This window comes from Lactuca serriola, chromosome 3 (genome assembly GCF_051521515.1).
Source record: "Lactuca serriola cultivar US96UC23 chromosome 3, Lser_US96UC23_V15, whole genome shotgun sequence".
NCBI classification, from domain to species: Eukaryota; Viridiplantae; Streptophyta; class Magnoliopsida; order Asterales; family Asteraceae; genus Lactuca; species Lactuca serriola.
The window spans coordinates 251,044,290-251,069,005 of NC_136410.1; the positions used below are offsets into that span (position 1 = coordinate 251,044,290).

Below are 24,716 nucleotides of genomic sequence, written 5' to 3' on the forward strand. Positions count from 1 at the left end.
TATCCTGCTAGACCCCAGAATTGACGGATTTCCGTGGGTGTTGTCGGGACTGCCCATCCTTCAACAGCCTTGACCTTAGAGGGATCCACATGAATTCCATCTTGACAACATGACCTAGGAAGTTCACACTACGGAGCCAGAACTCACACTTGGAGAGTTTTGCGTATAACTTTTCCGATCGCAGAGTTTCTAGGATTTGTCGGAGATGTTGGCCATGCTCTTCTTCGCTTCGGGAATAGACGAGAATATCGTCGATGAAGACAATGACAAAGTTGTCGAGGAATGGTCGACAGATCCGGTTCATCAGATCCATGAATGCGGCAGGGGCATTTGTTAGACCGAAGGGCATTACGAAAAATTCATAATGTCCGTAACGAGTTTGGAAAGAGGTTTTAGGAATATCCTCTTCCCGGACTTTCAGTTGACGGTATCCGGACCGTAGATCTATCTTAGAAAAGTAACTAGCTCCTTGGAGCTGGTCAAATAGATCGTCGATTCGTGGGAGTGGATAGCGATTTTTAATAGTGAGTTTATTCAACTCTCTGTAATCGATACACCTTCTAAAGATCCGTCCTTGTTTTTGACAAAGAGGACTGGAGCTCCCCATGGCGAGTAACTAGTTCGGATGAATCCCTTGTCCAAGAGTTCCCTGAGTTGGCTGGACAATTCCTGCATTTCAGCAGGAGCTAGCCGATAGGGTGATTTAGCGAGAGGAGTTGCTCCTGGAAAGAGGTCAATTCGGAACTCCACTTGTGTCTCTGGGGGTACTCCAGGAAGATCTTCAGGAAACACGTCTGGGAACTCACATGCTATGGGAATGTCTTGAACGTTAACCTCTTCCTTGGTTTTATCCACTATGTGAGCCAGGAACGCCAAATTGTTCTTTCGTAGATGTTTCCGTGCCTGGATGCACGATATGAGGCGAAGGTTCATGCTAGGTTTGTCTCCGTAAATTACTAGGGTTTCGTGATTGGGGAGGTGAAGGCGAACGGCCTTCTCGTGGCACATAATTTCAGCATGGTGGGGGCTTAACCAGTCCATGCCGATAATCACGTCGAAACTCCTAATGGAAACTGGCATTAAGTCTATTCGAAAGACGTGCTGATCTAAGGTTAGGGTACATCCGGTGTAGATTTCCTCGGTGGATTCGGTTTTCCCATTGGTCATTTCCACCGTAAAGGTTTCATTGAGCTTCTGGGGTTATTGTTTTAATAAATGCTTAAATCTATTGCTCACGAAACTTCGCTCTGCTCCAGTGTCAAATACGATGCATGCATAAGTGTGGTTTAGGAGAAACGTACCGGTAACAACAGCGGGGTCCTGAATCGCCTCTCCCTGACCCATGGTCAACATCCTTCCTGTGCCTCCATTTTCGAGATTGTTGTTGTTAGGGCAATCTCGGCGGAAATGCCCAGTCCTCCCACACCCATAGCAGGTGTGGCTAGGCCCTGCATTGTTGCCGCCGGTGGTGATGTTGTTGTTGTTGCGATTGTTGTTGTTGTTGTTGCTGTTTCCTTGTTGTTGGTTCTGGGGAGGGTAAGTCCTGCAGTACCTCGCCGTGTGTCCCCTTCGATGGCAACTGGTGCACTGCAACTCCTTGCATTCTCCATTGTGATGGAAACCGCACTTGTTGCACTTGGGAAGATTACCAGAATAAGGTCTGGGAGCATTTGAAGCAGCTGAGGCTGGAGCATGTGGTGTGGCTGGAACTGGTGCGGTGGCAGCATTAACTGCCACTGTCTGCTGGTTCTTAGAGGTCTCGGGGCCCTAACGCCCCTTCCTCTTGTTGTTCTTCCCTTTCTTGCCATCACCTTCCTTCTTGCCTTCAGCCTCCACTGGCTTCTCACCCTTTTTGTTGTTATGGTCATACAGCTTCTTCGCTAATCTTTTTGCACTGTCAAATGTTTCGGGGTTTGCAGCTATCACATTTCCTTGGATTGGTGATGTTAGTCCCCAGATGAATCGCTCAATCTTCTTTCCTTCCGAGGTGATCATACCCGGGCATAACAGAGATAGTTCACTAAATCTCGATATGTAGGCATCGATATTCGCATTCTGCACAGTGAGGTTCCACAGCTCTTGCTCCATTTTCTGAATCTCACCTCGTGGGCAGTATTCAGCCATCATCATTTCTTTCATTTCTGACCACGGCATGGAGTTGGCTACAGGGAGTGTCATGGCTTCCACGTGTCCGTTCCACCAAGTGAGCGCTTGATCAACAAAAGTGCAGACTGCAAACTTCACCTTCATCTCCTCAGGACAATCGCATATCTCAAATACCGATTCCACCTTCTCGATCCATCGCTTCAGAGTGATCACCCCTCCAGTGCCGTTAAAAGTTTGTGGTTTGGCGTTTGTGAAGTCCTTGTAGGTACATGTTTTGGTGGGTCCTTGATTCATCCCGTTGTTCGAACTCCCGGTCCCTTGCCCATTGCCTCCTCCGTTGTTCCCTTGGTGAATTTGTGCCATAGCTGCAGTGACCGCAGCAGATACGGCCGCCTGCAATGCAGTGGAGTCAACTTCGGGTGGGGTTGGTCCAGGGTTTCCGCGAGTAGGTCGGCGAGGCATCTTTTCTGTCATGAAACGGAAATATGTTCAGTGTTTGGGGTTTCTGTGAGGCTGTGATCCTACTGACTAGGTGCATGGTACGAACTTAAACACTTCTACCATTTAGCATACAGTCATAGATTCTCAACACACAACAATTTGTAATGTCATAATAAAACACGCAAAAGTTCACTAATATTATCCGCATTTAATACATGAAAATTTTGCTCGTAGGAGCATACATGAGTGACACTAGTTCGACAGCATAACGGCTCTATGAGTAGTGTAGTCACTTAAACATAGAGTCGGGGTACATAGCATAGTTCCTAATGACCTAGTAAGATAAGTCTATCCCTAACCGCGATGAGCTGGGTCGTACGTAGTGGTGGGGTCATATGCCGAAATGTTGTGCCAGCAACTGAGCCATCTCCGTCATGTCTCCAATAACCTCATCCCTCTCATGCTCAGCTCGCACTTCCCGGTCCTCCATAGTGTACAACTGTTGTCGCGGTGCGGCAATCTCAGCTTCGGGAGAACGGTTCTCCCTTGGGGGGTTCATTGGTGGAGCGGGGTGATCTGGTTTCGCCTCGTCCACACACGGCGTGACGTGATCCTTGTCCCGGTCTTGCCCTTCCTCGATGTCATCGTCGGTCTCTCCAAACTCGTAGTCGGTGTCTATGTATTCGTCAGGTCCGACGTCGTGTGCTTCCTCTGAATTCCCTTCTGGTTCATCTTCAAGCATCCCGTGGGCCACTAGGACTTGATGAAACTGGATACCCGACTGATCTCCCTCCATGACGACTGGGGGAAAGTATAAACTATCGTCACTCTCATGACTATGATATATACTAAACAGACGTTCTCTTTTTGGTGCTAAAGGGGTATAGTTTTAGGTTCCCTAGCTATCACGATCTCATCAGAACGTTTGTTAGTTATACTTTGGAGAGAATGTAGTTGATCAGGCTACATCCACTCCTTGGTACCACTAAGAACAGTCCTGAATTAACCGAGATACTAGCATTATCTTGTTTGGTTCGGTGTTATGTTTCTTATTCCTATTCCAAGCAAGGGTGTTTTATTGTTGTGTTTTACTTGTTTTGTTCAAAGTTGTGTTAGTCCCTCTTTTGGTTTATAGTTGCATATCAATGTATGGTTAGATATGCTAGTTCACTATAAACAGAGCTCTGATACCAACCTGTCACACCCCCGAACCAGACGGCGGAAACGTCCGAGGGCTATTTTGACTCAATTGAATACCATCACAATGAATATACATGAAACATAACATTATACATCACCAAGCATTGAAATATTACAACTGGTAGCGTTTACATTCAGTACATTGATTCATAATATTACATGCCCAAAAGTAAATTGTTTGATACTAATTAAACAAGCAGCAAGACGTTAAAGAGTACATTTTTCCTTTTCGATTTACCTGTTACCTGAGAATACAAGTATTTTGAAAAACATCAACATATGAAATGTTGGTGAGTTCATAAGTAATGTTTGAAATATAATGGTTTGTATTGTTTTGAAAACCACCAGAAAATCCGATATTTTCTGAAAAGAGCATAGTGTAAAAAGTGTGAAGATCCGTAAGTATGCTTGTTTGTTTCTATAAATGTAAAAATACAATTTGTTAAACTCGGTATGCATCTTGTAGGTGTATTAATTGAAAACCCTAGGAAAACCCGATGTTTTCCTAATACTTTGAATCAAGCGTTTTATATTTTGTTATTTCGTTGCAACGTGTGTATTCGTTGAGTCCCGGTGACATTGGATTAATTATGGATTGTGAATTGTTATAAACACACATTAATGAAAATGACTAGTTTACAACAATACAAATGATCCCTTAGGCGTCGTTCGCACTATTCACTTAATCCAATCACCCTGACTTCTCATAGCCCCACAACCGAGGAGGAACAGAGGGTGCGAAGCCCCCTATTTTTTCCATAAGTCGTTCAAGGCTATCGTGAATGCGAAGGGCCCTTAGCCCGACTCGCATTGGTGAATTCTCGACTTTGCTAGCAGTACCAAAGGACCCTTGGGGCCCAATAGCACAAAAGCCATTGAAAGTCCTTTTACACGGAATTAGGTCATATAAGACCCAACTACATGTAAGCGAGTTTCCTTCGGGCCTAAAGATCATGTCATTGGGCTAGCTAGGCCCAACAAGCACGATTTGAAACTTTCGGGCCCAAAGATGGTGTATTGACGTCTGGTGTATTTCCCACGTGTGTATTGACTTCCCGAAATTTCCGCATGTGTATTGAAATAGCGTCGTGTTATTAAGTTCGGATTCGTTATTGATTCGAGACCGAATCAGTTCGTTTGATAACGATTTTTGGTGTTGTAGGTGTATTATTTTTCGTCGATAGTCATGGCACTAGTATTCCATCCTAACAGATTCATTGTTAGAATCACTAAAAATTTTCTTTTGCAGCCCCTTTCTTTTGGATAAATTTACAATTTTGGCCCTTTGTATAAAAGAATTTTCTGTTTTAGTCCTTAAACCATTTTTCTTGACACTTTAGTATCAAAACTTATTGAAAGGGTCTTTTTCAGCTCAAGTCTATTTGAAAAATAGTTTTAGTCCCTCAAGATGAAGTTTTCTCGGCTGAAACCCCATTTTTCGCAATTTTTACATTTTTGGCCCAAAATAGAAATTTTTTGCATCTTTAGTCCCTTTTGAATATGAAAAGTATTTTTGACCCTGGAAATGGACTTGGAGCACTAGTAGTCCTCTGTTTTACAGAAAAATACAGATTCAGCCCCTTTAGTTTGAAAATCTCGCAATTTGGGCCTTGTTGGGCTGAAAAGTGCATTTTTGGCCCATTAGGTTTTAAAAATTTCCATTTTAGTCCATCAAAAGAGTAATTTTCAAGAAAATACATTTTTGAAACTGTTTTAACTCACCTCAACCATCAGAATTTGTATTTTGTCATTTTGGGCCCTTTAACTTTATATTTTTAACATTTAAAGTCCAAAAATGGGATTTTAGTCCAAAGAGGTTCATATTAACCAACTTGGTTATGTTTCTAGAGTTGATTTGTATGAAATAACATGATTTATACTTATTTCATTCAACGTAATGTAGAACTCGGTTTTGAGTTCTTTTTGACTAGATCCAACATAATAATCACATAAGAACATGTAAATAAACATAGAAATCACACAAAGCATACAAATACTCATAGATCTACACCTTTGCTTGTATTCTCCCCCCACAAAACTTATAAAACCGAAAAATAGGGGGTATGAAGCTCACCTTTGCTTGTTGTTTTTGGCTTAGAAGGAAGAAATGAAGAAAACTTGATCCTAGCAAGCCTCCTTGGAAGATCTCGAACTTAAGGAGTTTTCTAGGAGTATGACCACCAAAATTTGTTTAGAATAAGTGATCTTACATGAGAGAGGAGTTTTGTAACTTAGACATGTGAAAACTTACCAAAGGATGATGATTATCTTGTGTAATCCTCTTGAAACACAAGCAAAATTCCGAGATTTTTGGATGAAGAAGAAGAGATAAGTCTTGAGTGATTTAGAGAGAGTTTTGTGGTGAATTGTGTGTGTTTGGGAGTCTCTCGGCCGAAGGAAAAAGAGGGAAGGGGAAGAGAAGTGAGTGAGGTGATGTGTGCATGGAAACATGAGTTAGTGCATGGAGATCCAAGAGGTAATAAAGAGGTGGCAATTGAAAGTCAACCCTCTTCCATGTTGGGTTGTTGGGTCGAGAAATGGAGAAAGGAAAGGAAGAATATTGGGCTTCTTATGTTTAAGCCCATATTATGACTTAATTATGTAATTTTTCGGCCCAAATAAATCAAGGAATGATTTTTATGATCCATTAGGGCTATATAAATTTGTTGTGACCCAATAAGGTCCATTAGGGTATTTTATTTCATTCTAGGCCCAATATGGCCCAAAATATTGAATTAAATGGAAATGGGTCCAATTAGAGTTCATTTAAGAGTTCTAAACCCAAGATGGTCAAATTGGAAGCTTATTGGTCCATTGGGCCCAATAAGGAAGTCCTATTCCAAAAATGGACCTAAGCAAGAACTTTTAGGGTTTCCAATTGCTTATTGACCATTTTTAATACTTGTATGGTGTATTGGATTGAAATTTTGTTGTCATAGAGTAAGCATCATACATGCTCTTAAGTTTTTGATTCAACATTTTACTTGAGTGATGTGATTACAAGACACAAAATTTCTAGTTGTGACAAGATGCATCAACATTGTTTTGAAAGTATTGTGAGAAGTCGATAAAAACTCTAGCTCCAGATGAAGAGTTGTTTTGAACTATGTCAACATTTTCGGCCTCCACATTGTCGGCATCTTGGACAGAGTCGTTGTAAGCATTTTGGACACGAGCATTCTCGGATGGTAGATCCCAAATATTTCGATGGTTAACATGCTTGATGACACAACGAGGATTGTTGTTTTGGTTTCTTCGATGGTTAACATGCTCGCAGATGTAGAACACTTGTTTGGCTTGCGAAGCATATATGAGTTGATCATCTTGGTACGCTTTTTTTCTGTGTCGATGCTTATGCAATTATCATCAGGAATATCTCCCGTATCGATCCACTTGCACCGAAATATTACAGTCGAATAATCATATGGATATTGCACCTCCATAATCTCTTCTAACTGACCATAATGTTTCTCTCGATTCCCACCAACCGCTAGAACCCCAGAGTTTTGCGTTTTGCGTTGTGCATCACAACTAATTACCATAAACCTAGCACCGTTGACTATGCATGCGGTATAAGTATAAACATCAATTTGTGAACCCATTGAAAGGGCTGACAACTCTTTGTGGAATTCTGGAGAGTTTTCTTTTTCCATCTGATAAACCTATTAAACATATGTTGATGTGTTATGTATTCTTGATTTGTTTTATTTATCAAAGGATATTTGTTTGTTAATTATTATTACCTTTACAAGAAACCAGTTGGGAAATTCGGTCTTTTCGTTATTTTCAGGATGTTCATATTTGAATTATCTATATTGATGAATACATATATATATATATATATATATATATATATATATATATATATATATATATAATTGATGAATGGAAAAAAGTAACAATAAATAATGAAAGATAATTAAAAGTAAGAACACTTACTCGATGTATTGTCTGACTTCTTGACAACTATTCAATATACCATTCTATATTACGTTTCTCCCTTATATCAAGATGTTTGATTTGCGTTGCGCTCGTCGGTCGACACTTGGACTCAAACATCCAAAACTTTGTTTTTTCAATGACGATGTCTTCATTTCTTTCAAGGCGATTGACTCGAAGGTACATCGAACAAAATGTCAAAGGTTCTTCAGCAATATAACCTTCAGCTATACAACCTTCCGGCCTTGCCTTATTTCTGACATAGTTTTTTAGTTTTTTCATATACCTTTCGAATGGATACATCCATCTCATACATATCGGGCCTCCGACAATCGCTTCATCAGGTAAATGCAAAACTAAATGAATCATAATGTCGAAAAACGCTGGAGGATAAATCAAATCTAACTTGCACAAGATTCTAATAATGTCTTCTTTTGCTTTCCTCATATCCTCCACCTTTAGTGTTCTGGAGAAAATTTGCTTGAAAAACGTACAAAGATCTACAATTGGTGTAGAAGTTTCTTTGTCCAATAACGCTCTAACTCCGATTGGTATCAAAAGTTGCATAAGAATGTGATAGTCATGAGATTTCAACCCAATAATGTTAGTATCATTATTTACCACTTTCTTACTGATTTTAGATCCAAACCCATCAGGAAATTTAACGTCTCTTATAAATTGACAAAAGATTTTTCGGTCAGGTTTCTTGAATGAGTAGCTTGCATGTGGTCTAGTGAGCTTGTTACCCTTTTTTTGCAACCATTGATTATGTCGGATATTCAGATTTTTCAAGTCCTCATGTGCATTTGATGTGTCTTTACTCTTATTATTCATCATAGAAGTACCCAAAAGACTCTCACCCACATTTTTCTCAACATGCATCAAATCTATGTTGTGCTTCAGCTGCAAAGAAGACCAATACTCAAGCTCGAAAAATATGCTACGTTTCGACCAGTTCAACTCGAATCCTTGCCGATCCATGTTTTCCTTGAGAGTGTTAGGATGTTTACACGGTTTACGAAGTATTAGACAACCTAGCTGCTCTTGTATGTCTTTGTTAGTAAAGTGTCTCAGAGCGGGTCTTGTCTCGGGTTGCTCGTTAAATTTCAAACTCATCCTTAATGGATCATCAGCATCTAAGAAACGACGATGACTGATATAAATGACTTTATTTACTGCACGGTACGAGGGAGTGTATTCATTGCAAGTCGGGCATGCTCTATACCCTTGTCCACTCCAGCCCGATAAACTACTACGAGCTACAAAGTCATTTATTGTCCATAAAAACATAGCTTTCAATGTGAAGAATGTGTTTGTCGCCGCGTCTTTAATGCGTACGCCTGATTGCCACAAAAACTTAAGCTCTTCCACTAACGGCCTAAGGAAAAAATCTATGTCCTTTCCAGGCACTTTAGGGCCTGGAATCAACAAGGCCAACATGAATGATGACTCTTTCATACAAAGCCATGGTGGCAGATTGTATGTGGTGAGTACAACCGGCCACGTACTATGCGGATTACACATGTTACCAAATGGATTAAAGCCATCAGCTGCCAGCCCTAGACGTACGTTGCGAGGTTCACTCGACAAGTCAGGGTAATCTACATCAAATTTTTGCCAAGACTCTCCATCAACGGGATGACGCATCACACTATCTTCTGATCTCCCAGTACTATTCCATATCATATTTTTGGAAGTGTACCGTGAACAATACAAACGGCGTAGTCTAGGGGCCACTAGAAAGTACCGTAACACCTTATGAGCCACTTTCTTACCCTTCGTGTTTTTATCAATCCACCGACTCTCTTTACAAACGGGACAAACTTGCAATGACTTGTGTTCCTTCCAGAAGAGAAAACAATCATTTTTGCACACATGTATTGACTCGTACCCCAAACCTAACTTCTTCAGTTTCTTTTTTGCTAAATAATATGAACGGGGAACCTTGTTGTTTGGTGGAAATGTCGAATGCAACAACTCAAGGAGTTGATCAAATGAACTATCAGTCCATTGGTTGTTGACCTTGATATGCATCAGTTTTGCTAAAAATTCAAGGAAAGAAAACGTACAACCAGGATATAACTTGGTTTCGACTGCCTCTAACAACTCTTCAAAATCATCATCGACACTGCTACCCCTTGTATTCGAGTCTCCTTCATCGAGGTTTGTATCATTTTCTCTTGACTCCCACATAACATCATCAATAACATCAGCCATCTCATTACTTGGCGATACGACATTTACAACTGGAGGGATTAAAGGTTTACCGTGATATATCCACATTTTGTATGATTTACTGAAACCATATATACGAACATGACGTCTCATTTTTTTCGGATTCATGAAGTAACAATTATCACATTTCTCACACGGACATTTGGTTTCACCTTTACAATCTAGGTGTAACATGGATCTTTTGACAAAAGTGTCGAGTCCTAGCTGGAACTCGGGAGATTGACGATGTGGATTGGTAGTCCAACTTTTATCAATAGACATGATGCAAGTGAAACGTAATTTAGTGTTTAAGGTTTACTTTACGGGAAACAAAAATCAAGTAGAGTATTCATAAAGTTGATGATTCAAAAAGTATTCCAATACGGGATACTTTAGTTGTAATGACCTAATTAAATTAAAATTACTAGAAGTACATTGCTATTAATAACCTAATTAAAGCTAAAGGTGTAATGACCAACATTAAGTCACTAGAAGTACGTTGCTATTAAGTTGGTTTTATAATTGATTTTATAAAGGTAACTTAATTTGATTCTAAAGGTAAATTAATTTGATTTTATAATTAATTTAATATTTTGTTTTTTGTTATTAGTTTAATTTTTTAAACTAATTTTATTTTATTTTAATATTAACATTAACTTGATTTTAAAACTAATTTAATTTAATTTTACAATTAATTTATTATTTTTTATTCATTTTTTTAAAATTAATTTAATTTTATTATATAATTAAATTAAAATTTCTAGAAGTACGTTGCTATTAATAACTTAATTAAAGCTAAAGTTGTAATGACCAACAATAAGTCACTAAAAGTATGTTGCTATTAAGTTGGTTTTATAATTGGTTTAATTTGATTTTATAAACGTAACTTAATTTGATTCTAAAGGTAAGTTAATTTGATTTTCTAATTAATTTAATATTTTCTTTTTTGTTATTAGTTTAATTTTTTAAACTAATTTTATTTTATTTTAATATTAACATTAACTTGATTTGAAAACTAATTTAATTTAATTTTACAATTAATTTATTATTTTTTTATTCATTTTTTTAAACTTAATTTAATTTTACTATATAATTAAATTACAATTTCTAGAAGTACATTGCTATTAATAATCCAATTAAAGCTAAAGTTGTAATGACCAACAGTAAGTCACTAACAAAATTAAGCACTTTAAAACCATATACTTTACATTACTAGAAGTAAGTTGCTATTAATAACCTAATTAAGCCAAATGTATACATCCAATTTGCATATTCCAATTTCATCCAATTTTCATACAATTAAGCCAAATGTATACATAAATTACAATTAAGCCAATTTCATCCAATTAAAGCTAAAGTTTTGATGACCAACATTAAGTCACTAACAAAATTAAACACTTTGAAACCATATACAATACATTACTAGAAGTAAGTTGCTATTAATAACCTAATTAAGCCAAATGTATACATCCAATTTGCATATTCCAATTTCATACAAATTTATACATATAAATTTCATTTTAAGCCAATGTGGTATAAACATAAATTACAATCCAACAAATGTATATATTCATGCCAAATTTTATTTTTAAGCCAATGTAATATAAACATAAATTACAAATCATACACAAAATGCATAACAACTTCCCACAAATCTGAAAAAAAAACATACAATCCAACAAAATGCATAACCACTTCATATCTCAAAATACAAACATCATCACTCAACAAAATTGAAAATTGCTAACATTTTATCATCTAAATTAACACCAAAATAGAAAAATCATAAAAAGGAGGAGGAATTTGTCCTTGAATGTGGGCAATTTCGGAATGTAGCTCAAGGTCGCCGGTTTTGGGCTATGGCGGTCTTGTGGCGGTCTTGGGGGGAAGGAGGGGCTAACACCGGTCCCAAGAGCCACTTCCTAGCCCACCAAGTCGGAAGAAATAACTGAGAATGAAGAAAGAAAGGAGAGAAAAACGAGAGAAGAAAGGAGATTGCAGAAAAGAAATACGCAGAAAGGTTAACTGGAAATGGGATATATGCACGAGCATTAGCGGCGACGGGTGGGTATTAGCGGCGACATTAGGGCAATAGCGGCGACACATGGAGGGAAAAGTCAGCGCGTCTTTCCGCTTTCCTCTACAGCCGTTGGATTGAAAAGAAATCGGATGGATGATGATTGTTTGACGCGGATCACTGTAACTGAGCATTAGCGGCGACACCAGGCAATAGCGGGGAACCTATAACGTGTCAATTACATATCGCTGCTATTGCCTGGTGTCGTCGTTAAAGGTGTCGTCGGTAATGCTAACATTTCTTGGAGTGAGCCTTAAGAATTCGGAATTTGAAGCGAATGATCTGCGTTGAGTAAGGAAGTGGTCCGCTTGATGTCTTATAGGAGTATTGTTTGGATTTATAGCCAGATTTTTAAGGTTATGATTTAAAGTTGCATTATAAGATGAAAACTTGCAAAAATAATAATAATAATAATAATAATAATAATAATAATAATAATAATAATAATAACTTGCATAACGTCTTAAATTTTTTGTTTTTGGTATGGTATATTGTTGATGTACTATTAGAGGTCCTTTGTTGGGGTATGTCCAAAAACGACCTTGTCTATTTTTTTTTTCTTTGTATTGTTTTGTTGATATAACAAAATTTTCGGACTTCCTTTAAAAAATGCATATAAATTAATGGATGCATATAGATTAGTTTAGTAACCTACGGCTTTTCACGTGGTGATTTCTTGGTGATCAAGTTCATGTTTTATGCACATAATATAATCTTGGAATAAAACTATACTACTCCCGTATCTTCCAATAAAATATTAATACCACTTTTTATACGTTATAAATGAATTATTTATAAATATTATAAGACTCTGTTTTCAAATAAAAGCATCCACAATGCATTGAATTCTATAAAGTTCAATGGATTTTGACATCATTTTCTATATTCTATACAACTTTATTAATTTTTTTTTCTAAAATACATTAAACTCTAGAGAGTTCAATAGAAAGTTATGAAAGCTAATTTATAGTATGTATTTAAGATGAAGTTTTTTTTTTTTTTTTTTTTTTTTTTTTTTTTTTTTTATTCATTGAAGAGTTCAATGGCTATTCACCTCCAAACCCATTGAATGCTTAGATTAAATCCGAATGAAATTAGACTTGTCACCACATTTAACAATCTTATTGAATTCATTATTCATTATCATGGATGCTCTTATTATAATAAGAGAAAATGACAAAAATAGCCATTTACACTAATTACATTACAAAAATAGCCAAAAAAATAGTAATTGCAAAAATAGCCCTCAATTTCGCAGATGGAAATGCTCCATCTGCGAAATCACCATCCCATCTGCGAATGTACAAGCAGCTAAAGCACAGCTGTGCTTTAGCTGCTTGTACATTCGTAGATGGTTTTATTTATTTTATTTTTTTATTTTTTTCTCTATATATAGGGTAAAATCGCAGATGGAAATGCCCCATCTGCGATTTACTCTCATCCCATCTGCGAAATTGTTAATTTTTTAGTTTGACTATGAAATCAATTGGTTTGACTACGAAATCATGTTGCTATATAAAAATTTTTGTAGAAAATTATCATTTTGGTTGTTATTTGTTTAGGAACTTTCTCTAAAATTTGCTCTAAAAAATGATTGAATATTTGGTTTGTCTTGTAACTGGTGGGAGATGGTAAGTTAATGGAACTAATCTGGAATGCGCATGTCCACAGGGAGGTATTTCTGAATTTGCTTTGATATTTTATGAGTATATTAGTTATAGTGATTTTGTATCTTTGGTAAGAAGCAAAATTGGTTTGTTAGACAAATATAGAATTGGTCTTCGTTTCCACCATCCTGAATTAAATTATTATATAGCTATAGTTGAAGACATGGATGTTAGAATGTTGATAAACGTAATCAAATGTAGTGGAAGAAGGGCTGTGAAAGTGTTTGTGGTGGTTGATGAAGTTGAGGAGGTTAATGGGGGTGGTGAAATTGGAAACCAGCTTGTTGGTAATTTATCCAGTTATAAAGGGAGCAACGATCCGATAGGTACTTTCAATACTCCTAGTGTACCTCAGTTTCACAGTGTTGCTGAAAATGTTAATGTTAGTTATTCACCTATTCACTATGTGGATCCTGAGAATTACAAGCATGTTGGTGATGATGATGTTGGTACTTATCTTGATGATGTGGGTGGTCGTTGTGAGGATGTTGCCGAACAAGAAGTTAAATTTATGAATAGGCGTGTGGTAGATAAAACTAAAAAGAAAAAAAATTCAAGTCAAAAAAATGAAAAAAATCATGTTTACGGGCATTATGTTGATGTTGGTGATGTACGTTTAGATATAACCGAGCTACAAAGCAATTCCGATAGAGATGAGTTGGGTGATGAAGTTAAAGCTAAGTTTCCCGATAACCTTTTTCACAGTATGCCCCCTGTACCAGAATGCCCACTTGATCTTAATGAAGATATCCCAACAAAGATGGTAAACATGAATCTTCAAAAGATTCAATGTGAGAGTATATTTAAGAACAAAGAACTTTTAAAGCGGTGTATTGGTAAAAAATGTCTTCGAGAAGGTTTCCAGACGAGGACAAGTAGATCCACCAAATCAAGGTATGAAACTGTGTGCGTTTCGAAAAATTGTTCTTGGTTACTAAGAGCAAAAGCAATTAAAAATTCAGATGGACTTTTCCAAGTGAATAAATTTGTTGATGTACACACATGTTCTTCAACATTTTTGCAACCTAATCATCAACAAGCAAACAAATATGTTTTTGGTGAATATGTTGCTGATGTTTTGGCTGAAGACTATAGTAGAGTTTATCGGGGAAAAGATATTGTTAATGATATGAATGCTCAATTGAATATTAATATCTCATACCATCAGGCATGGCGTGCGAAGCAATATGCATTGTTGTCGTTAAGGGGTACGAAAGAGGATTCTTTTACCAAACTTCCGGCGTATTGTCACAACTTGGCCAAACATAATCCGGGTACTGTCACACATATTAAAACAGATGCTGATGATCGCTTTGAGTTTTTGTACGTCGCACTCGGTTGCTCGGTTAGTATTATAATATTATATTAATTTTTTAATATTTATTTTGGTGTATTTGAATAGATATACAATGTATTGTAGGTACGCGCTTTTGTCAATTTTTGTAAACCGACCCTAGTAGTAAACCGACCCTAGTAGTAGATGGAGCTCACCTAAAGGGAGAGTTCAAAGGTACCATGTTACTTGCAGTTACTAAGGACGGACAGAACCAAATATTACTGGTTGCATATGGTATATTGAAAAATGAGTGTACCGATTCTTGGACATGGTTTTTTCAAAAACTACGTGATTGCATAGGAAATATGCAGGAGCTTACAATTATATTTGATAGGTCTCCATCTATAGCAACATATGTTGCCAATATTTTTCCTCACGCTCATCATGGAATATGTGGTGTCCATTTGTATTTCAACATAGTATCTAGATTCGACAAGAGTAAAACGGTTAAAGGAATTTTTTGTGAGGCGTGTAGGGTGTACACAGTTGATGCTTTTGATGCTGCCATGGATGTTATGAAAAAGACAAAAGAACCAGTATGGGAGTACTTAAAAATTATAAATCCAGAAACTTGGTCAAGGGCACATTTTAAAGGGAACCGATACAATCTTATGTCGTCCAACAGTGCGGAGTCTATAAATGCATTATCTAGACACGCACGTAAGGTGCCAATACTTATGTTGATCGATTTTTTTCGTGCTACAATGCAATAATGGTGGTTTCAAAGACGTAACTTTGCAGGTATTAAGTAAATTTTTAATATTAATGTTTTATTAATTTTGATGTTATTGATCTTAACTTCTTCATTTTGGCTCTTTTTTTAGCGGAAGCAACAACAATACTTACCCCTTGGGCGGATGAAGTTGTAAAAGAAAACAAGAAAACTTTTACCAAATGGGATGTTCGCATGATCTCAAATACGAAATGCGAGGTCAAAAAGGGGGCACAAAATGTGATTGTTGATTTCCAACATATGACATGTACATGTAGGCATTGGCAACTTGATGGGATACCTTGTGGTCATGTCATAAGATGTTTAACAGTGAACAATTACCAAGATTGCTCGAGGTATGCATTAAATGCTTACTTTACCGAAACACTGAGGAAAACATATGAGGAATCAATAAACCCTCTGCCAAAGCCATCCAAATAGGAGATCCCCGATGATTTGATGATTGTTAAGCCACCAATAATGGATAAACGTCAGCCAGGCAGGCCAAGAAACACAGACCGCATTCCATCCCAAGGCGAGAGTCCAATTATAAAGAGTGTTCTACATGTGGTCAAATAGGACACACGAGAAATAATTGTACTGGAAGGGCGTCCGGTAGCGGAGCACGTCACATAATTTCTACTGCAGAAATGACATTTAATATTGGTGGTTCAGCGAGTTGCTCACAAACCTATAACACTGATTTTGATATAAAACAATCTTGAAATGAGGACTAATGACGAGTTGTTAACTTATTATGTATTGTAATATTTTTATTAAATCTTACAAGACATTGCTATGCTTTCATATTTTTGTTTAGTTTGTTGATTATAACAATTAATGAAGCCTTTATTTTATAAAATATAGTTTGCAGAATTTTTTTAACAATTACAACTTGTTATTTAAAAAAAATAACAAACGATCTTTTTGCAACCTAATCTGTATCATGATAATATTACAACAATTTTGTAACTAATTTTTAAACTCAGGGAACTGCAATGGGTACTTCTCTTTCTCCATTGTTATATAGTCATCCCTAATTCTCATTTTGTCTTCCAAACGATCCTTTTTTACCATAATGTGTATCAACTGCTCATCCTTCTCAGCAAGCCATTTTTCAGTCGTTTTGATTGCCTTCTTACTCTTTTTTATCCAATCTTTATGCTATTTGATTTTGTTTTTATTGAGGTTTATCCATTCTTGAGCTTGTTTGCATTCCGATGCAATATCATTAGCAAGTTGAGTTAGAAGTCGGGATGACTCTTTGTCCTCTTCTTGTTGTTCTTCAGCATTCTTCAATTTTTCAAAATTTTCATGTGACATATATGGCCCGGCCGAAGAGGGTGTAAAAAAAGGGTCTACCGAATCACAGTAGTAACAATCTACTTCGTTGCATGAGCAAACTTCGAATTTGTGTGAGGAACTCATAATAAAGTCGACATTGTAATAAACTTCATCTATAAGTGGTATTAATACATACTAGACAGTAATGACAAGTCCAACTTTGAAATGACTAGACAGTAATGACAAGTCACTATAGTAACCTGCAAATCGTAGTGGAACCCTTAAGTGACAAGACATAAATGACAGTTTGACATGATAAATCACTACATAAAGCTGAAAATCGTAGTCCAAATGTAACCATTTCATAGTCAAAGTTTTAATTCATAGTCTATTTATTTATATAAATAGATGTTTAAGATCTAAAAACCAAACACCCAAATCACCTAAACGAAACGAACTCCCATTATTAGAAATGTCGTCGAATGCAGCAAGTTCTTCGAATGAAGTACCTGGTTCCAATTCTGAAAGGCCATGGACGACAAACGAGGTGTTAGTTCTAACACGTTGCTGGCTAAGTGTTAAGGATGGTGTATAATTACTTGCTCCCCTGCATTGCCAAATTGGTGATGAATGGACTCGCATAACATCTTTGTTTAACCATGAGATGGGAGAAGGACAAAAAAGAGAAAAATCAGATGTTGTTACTAAGTGGATGGATGTAAAGGAAGAAGTGACATGGTTCAATCAGGCATGTAATTATGCGAAATGTAACAATGTTCGTTATCGGGACAAAGAAGAGTTCTTGGAAGTTGTTACAGATTTTTACATCTGTGAGCATGACGGCAGAGACTTCGAATATGAGAAAGTTTGGAAGGTTGTTAAAAATAAACAGTATTTCATGTAGACCGCTCTAATTTCTGTTAAGAATAACCCATGGACTTGTGTTTTACGTTAATGCTTTGTTCGTATTATTTCGTTGTTTTTCATGTAATTGTTGTAATGTTTGTAATGGTTCATGGAATCCTTGTTAGAAATGTATTCTAATGTATTGTGAAAACTAATGCAATGGGCATTTATTAATTCAAATTAATCATACGAGTTGCTCACATAATAAACTAAAATAAATTTTAAACAAACGAAATACATACGAAATACATGAAAATAACCTAGTACATGAAAATAACCTAGTACTCAAATAATAAACTAAAATAGATTTTAAACAAACGGGATATATTTCAAAATATTCCAAGGGGCTTCAAACTGGAATTCCAACCCGTTACTTAATGACTTGTATTCCTCCTTAGCAGCTTCCAAGATGACCTCCTCAGTAGCATTTAAACGGGTGTCGTCAATTTTGGTATAAAGATCATTGAATAATAGAACTTCGGTTTTCATTTCATACCATCTTGCTAAGATGTCTAGTTCGTCACGATCGTTTCTTGTAGCCATTTGGCTTTCAGCATTGAATATATTGGTTAAACGGCTTCAAAACATTGGATCGTTCAACTTGCTTGTCTCGTACACATGAATATAAGCATGTGTAAGAACCAAGAACTCTTCATTGCTCCATGATATAGAACTCATTTTGATTGAAACAAAGAGAGTAGAATCTAAAAAACAATATTTGAACAACTGTATTGGTTTATTTAATAAACTATTTATGTAACTTAAGGTCAATTTATAGTAGTTTCAACACAAAATCGCAGTCCAACCTTCTAATATGTCTGCAATTCATAGTCAAAATTAACTGACGAATGCAGTGTACTATACTTATAACACAACAGATCACTGTTCGAGTTGACAAGTCATCCCCGGTCGAATGACAACACAATACATTGCTGCTTGAATTGACAAGCCATTGCACCAGGAAAGTAAGGAGTCGTTATAAATAGATTTTAATATCTATTGTAATTGTATCGTATTACTTCCCTCCTTGCAATTATGGACTCACCACATATATGGAGGAACGCAGAGGAGGTCGCTTTGGTTCAAGCTTGGATTATAATTGTAGAGGAGGATTTTCCACCGGGTTCCCCACAAGTTCGTGGTGGATCATTTTGGTCTCGTGTCTGTCATTTGTTTCACCATTTAATGAGGCGTACTCAATATCGAAGAAGAAGAGATGTCAAAGCGAAGTTTCTGGATTTGAAAATAAAGGTGAAACAATTTCAACGTATTTATAACGAGTTGGATAACGAACATGCAAATACGTATGGATGAATACATTCTACGGCAGGTGGCTTTGGAACTATACCATTTTGAATATGATGGTAGCGAGTTTACCCACTTAGATGCATGGAATCTTTTAAAGAATTTCCCTTATTTTTAATATGCATGTTGGTTAAGTTAATTATTTTTCGTTATTTAAGTTGCTTGTTGTTGTATGTGTGTAGTCGTTACTATTTAATAAACGTCCATTTCTTTTAATGTATGTTGTTTCCTCAATAGCCAATACATAATACGACATAAAATAAATAACTAATACATAATACGCCATAAAATATAAATGGGGTACATAAATAACTAATACATAATACGACATAAAATATAAACATGGTACATGGCTAACTAATACGTAACACGACACTAAAATAAAAACGGGGTACATAAAAAACTAATACATAATACTACATAAAATATAAAGGTGCTACATGAATAACTACTGCATTGAGGGAGGTAACATGACCACCGTTTCATTTGGTATTTCCCAATGCACATGTGATGGTATAGTATTCACCAACTTAGATCCATATACAAGTCGATACACATAATTAGTGAACTTGTAATCAACCATTCTGTGAATGGATTCAGATGTACGGGTTCTTGGACACTACATGGTATACCGCTTTTTTGCCATTTACCACAACTACATGCCCTTTGTTCAAGTTGTACGTTGGTGGTGGCAAAATTGTCATCGACTTCAAATGTATCCCCATACAAACGTCTTGCATTCCAATTATAAGACTTGTTGAGACATTTTTGAACCTTACTCTCAACGTAAGGGGTCAACCCACCAGACAACCTCCCAGTAAAATTTGATATTTTAATAAAAATAGTAGCACAATAAAAAAACTAAATATAAAAATCTCCCTTACCCGCCACTTCGGCCCGTTCACCATACTTTGATTGTATCGACGTGGTGATTAACTCAATTATCGTTGTTAAACTCACGTGTGGATATAATTTGCAAAATTTCAGGGACGTCAATCTATTTAACATTGTAACGTATTTTTGGGAAAAATGCTCGTGTCCATTTTGAAATCGGTATATCGTCAAGCCAGTAAATTGGACTCCTAAGCAAGGTGCGGAAAGGTGGTTTCCTACATGTACTTTGCAACCTTTCCAAACACAAGTAAAAATCATCAACGCTATATGCATTGCATGACTTCCAAGACAATGATTCGACTTCCGTATTGTTATGTCTGACAGACTCACGTATCTTTCGAGCTATATCTTTAGGACAATATCCATGATAGGAATCCGGGTAGGCACTCTGAACACCAAAGTCTATTTTATCACACAGGTTGCTTATAAAACCAACCTCTATGTCCTCACCTAAACAATCTTTTAACCTCATCATGAACCATCTCCATGATTCTTCACACTCTAAGGTTCCCAAACCAATTGCTAAGAGTAGTGGTTCATGATTTCCATCTAAAGCCACTGCGAAGTACATTGTTGTCAGATAGCTCCCAAGAAGGGGTAAATAACCCACATATATCAGTGGTATCATCCACCTAAGGAAGGTACGAATCTACATAAAAACGAACACATATTAGTGATAAGTAAAAACTAATCGAGATACATTACCATGAAATATTATATAACTCAATAAAAGAAGTATGTTATACCACGCAACCTAAAGCCACAAAACAGAATTGAAAGCGGTTGGTATCGGTTTTCTTAATGGCTGTGAAGGTATTAGGATTTGTTCTTTGAAGGTTATGCAAGAAAATTGGTAGTTGAGAAAAGCTTCTTTCACTGTAAGTACTCATTTTCAAAACCGATGAAAGTGCTCTACAATCATCACACAAATGCAATATCAAACAAGTGCAATTATAAATAGAAAATATTGTATCTCTACTGTTCAAAATTCATAGTTTAACCTTTTAAATTCATAGTCAAACCAGTTCATTTCATAGTCAAATTTCACTGACCGACATGACAATACTACATAATGTACTTGTCTGGATTTCGTAGTTCAACTTTTTGAATTCATAGTCAAACCAGTTCATTTCATAGTCAAATTTCACTGACCGACATGACAATACTAAAGAATGTACTTGTCTGGATTTCGTAGTTCAACATTTTGAATTCATAGTCAAACCAGTTTATTTCATATTCAAAAAGAATTGTCTGTAATATGATTTCTTCTATAAATGGGTGTCACTCACTATGAAAAATTTAACTGAGAAAGTAACTCCGATTTAAAAGAAAAAGAAGGCTAATGACATACTGCAATTGCGGAGGAGAACGTATCGTTAGGATTTCGAGTACAGATAAAAACCTAGGAAGATTGTTTTACGCTTGCCTATATTTGGTATCATGTTGTTAACGTCATTCAAATTTAAACCCTCGTGTTTACATGACAAAAATTTATTTTCTTACTGTCAATGTTAAATTTAACAGGGACCAAAATGCAGGTTTATCAGTTGGGTTGATGAAGAGAAGGGCCAATCATCTATGGTAATAGCTAAAGTAGCTAACTCTAATAAGCTCTTTCAATCAGAAAATAAAAAGTTAGAGATAGCGTTGGTTTGTAGTTGGGTGTTGTTCTTGGCAGTTCTTGTTTACAAGTTGTAAGCTTTTTAATATTGTTTTTATGGTTTTGAAGTTGTTAGGTCAATAAATTGTTGTATTTGTACTTATGTTTAGAACAGTGTACTTGTAACGTTAAAACAAATGTTGTAGTCGTTCTTATGTTGTATGTATTGATAAGTTATTAGTAGGTCATTAATTTGTTGTAATTGTCGTAACGTTAAATTTTTTTGCCATCCGTTGACGAAACTGTAAAAATAAACTAATAATCAAATCCAACATTAATTTAGATATACAATTATATAATCCAACTACATAGGACCAAGACTAGACCCCCAATAAATGTTTGCCATCCGTTGACGGAACTCTAAAGCTGCGTTCTTTGGGTCAATAAGAACACGTATTGGTTGACCTGAAACGAATTGCTCCATAAACATACAAACAAAAACACTGCAATCTCCCAAATGACTACTTTGTTGGGGAACATTTTCTTCATAAATGAATTGCATATTCAATGGAATCCTTGGGATGTTCCTCCGGGCCCAATACTTAATCTTGTCCAAATAATTTGCCACCCGACGTTCAAATTTGGAAAAGATTCCTTCATATTTGAATTTTTCATAAGCCCCTCTACCAAGACTGTCATAAATATGCACTTCCATTGACGCTAATCATAGTTCCCCAAATATCCAATGATTAGGGGATGAATGAATCGGCAATAAGACCTGTATAAGGATCAGAAAATAAAATTATGTTTCTTTACATCACAATACAAAAACATAACAAAAAGAACGATATTATTTTCAATATAAACAATTAAGTTTACCGTATCAACATCCCACCAAGCAATCATGAAGTTGGGGTACGTAGCAATACCAGCCATAAACGCCCTCCAGTCCTGCCCTTCTTCGAAAGCATGAGAAACAAAAAAATTTGGAGGCATTATTGTATGTCGGTCACCCTCAAACCGTCTCTCCATCAATAGTCGGTACCAAATGGTTATATGCTGCACACATGATACTTTTGTTATTGACTAAAAAACAATTAACTTTTAAAATAATAAATTAACAATTAATTTACCGATGACTCCAACCATCCGTCGTGTGTATGCCCAAACAATGAGCTCCAAAAATCTCTATCTAACACGAAATTAAACAAACGATACTGGACATCATATGAATGAAATAAATAATTTTGGATGACAACATCACCGCCTGCTACGTAAGGTTGCAGGCGCAACATGGAGAAGTCGTGAGCAACACCAAAAACTGGAGGAGGAACGGGGCTTGTTAATTTGATATCAACCTTCTTTTTTGCTCTTCTTTTTTGCTTTGGTGTCGTGTGCAACTAAAAACAATATTCAAATGTTTAAATCTCTATCTTTCAGATAATTCACATAAACATAAAATCATGAGTTTATAAATAAAACGAATACCTCGGTGTAAGGAGGGCACAAATATTGTGATGATTTTCGAGTCCTCGGTTTATCGGGTGTAACTTCTTTGCCATCATACTTATCAAAATAATCTACAATTCCCGTAATTATTATTTCATCTTCGTCCGGCACCTAATTTAATAAGCAATAATCTCTAATTAAAAAAATGTTTCAATATACTAAAAACAAAATATAAATTAATGTAAGTATAAGAACCTCTTTAGCTTCATTATAATCATTTACGTCAAACACATCATCATCAAATTTGTTCCCTGCATTGTCATTCCTCTCCTCGGACTCCTACATTAAAAATAAAACTTTATACTTAATAACGAAATACACATAATTTAACAAGCAATAATATCTAATTAAATAAATGATTCAATCTACTAAAAACAAAATATAAATTAATATAAGTATAAGAACCTCTTTAACTTCACTATAATCATTTACATCAAACACATCATTATCAAATTTGTTCCCCGCATAGTCATTCCTCTCTTCCAACACCTACATTAAAAATAAAACTTTTTACTTAATAACGAAAGACACATTAAAAAGTAATTATTAAAATCGTAAAGGTAATATCTATAACAACCTTGTTGTCTTGAATATCACCAAAAACATTTTTAGTTGTATTGTTTTTATTCATCACTTCATCTTGCACAACCTATATTTTCAAATATAAAATATGAACACAGGTATTCATATATGTTAATAAAATTTAAAAAATAATGTAGCGTGTAACTAACCTGTTCATCATATTTTCTTTGTGACACTATCGGATCATCAAAAGTAATGTCGTTCCAAAATTGTTCAGTATTTACTTCTTCAACAAAAACCTCTGTAGGTTGTCGGTTCATAAACACATGCTGCTCTAGTGCATGTAACCGTTTCAACACCTCGTCTGGGTTGTGTTTCCCACTGCCCCTACCTCTACCATGAGAGCGACCACTGGACGACATACTAGTCTAAGATTCGTCTTGTCTCCTAAAATGGTCCCGTACTGGGGATGGAACTGCTTTCCCTTCACCATATACATACTCTTGAAATGACATATAATAACAAGATGTCATCTCACCATCACTCGGTAACATGTTTTGTCTTGGTGGTTGCCCCCCCTAAAAAATCAAACATATTAAAAATGCACATAAAAGTATAATAATCAAGTTTATTAATAATAAACGAAAAATTTATAAACATGTAGCTTTGAAAAAAATCTTGTTCACGTCAACCCATTTCAATTTTTTTGTTCCACTTCATCGTTTCATCCGAGGCATGTCTTTATTTTTTCTCAATACTAATCCACATGCACGAACAGCCGGAATCATCTCATATATCCATATCTACAATTTTTTACAATTACAGTAATAAAGTTAAAATTAAAATAAAAAAACATAACAATAAAACAATTTAAATATAAGAAAATTTTTATACCCTTATTGGAGCCGTATATCCTGAGACGGAGTACTTTAAAGTTTGACGACGCTCAGAAAGTGATAAATAATTATCTATTTTGTTCCATGTATCCTCAAGGTCAACATAAG

General features: G+C 35.9%; 1 protein-coding gene across 1 annotated transcript; it reads right to left on the minus strand.

The window, feature by feature from the left end:
* Positions 1 to 7,713: 7,713 nt before the first annotated feature.
* LOC145096169 (uncharacterized) lies at positions 7,714 to 10,014 on the minus strand. Its single transcript, XM_079033935.1, has one exon. The coding sequence runs from the start codon at positions 10,012 to 10,014 to the stop codon at positions 7,714 to 7,716; it is 2,301 nt and encodes a 766-aa protein (XP_078890061.1).
* Between the last annotated feature and the right edge of the window lie 14,702 nt (positions 10,015 to 24,716).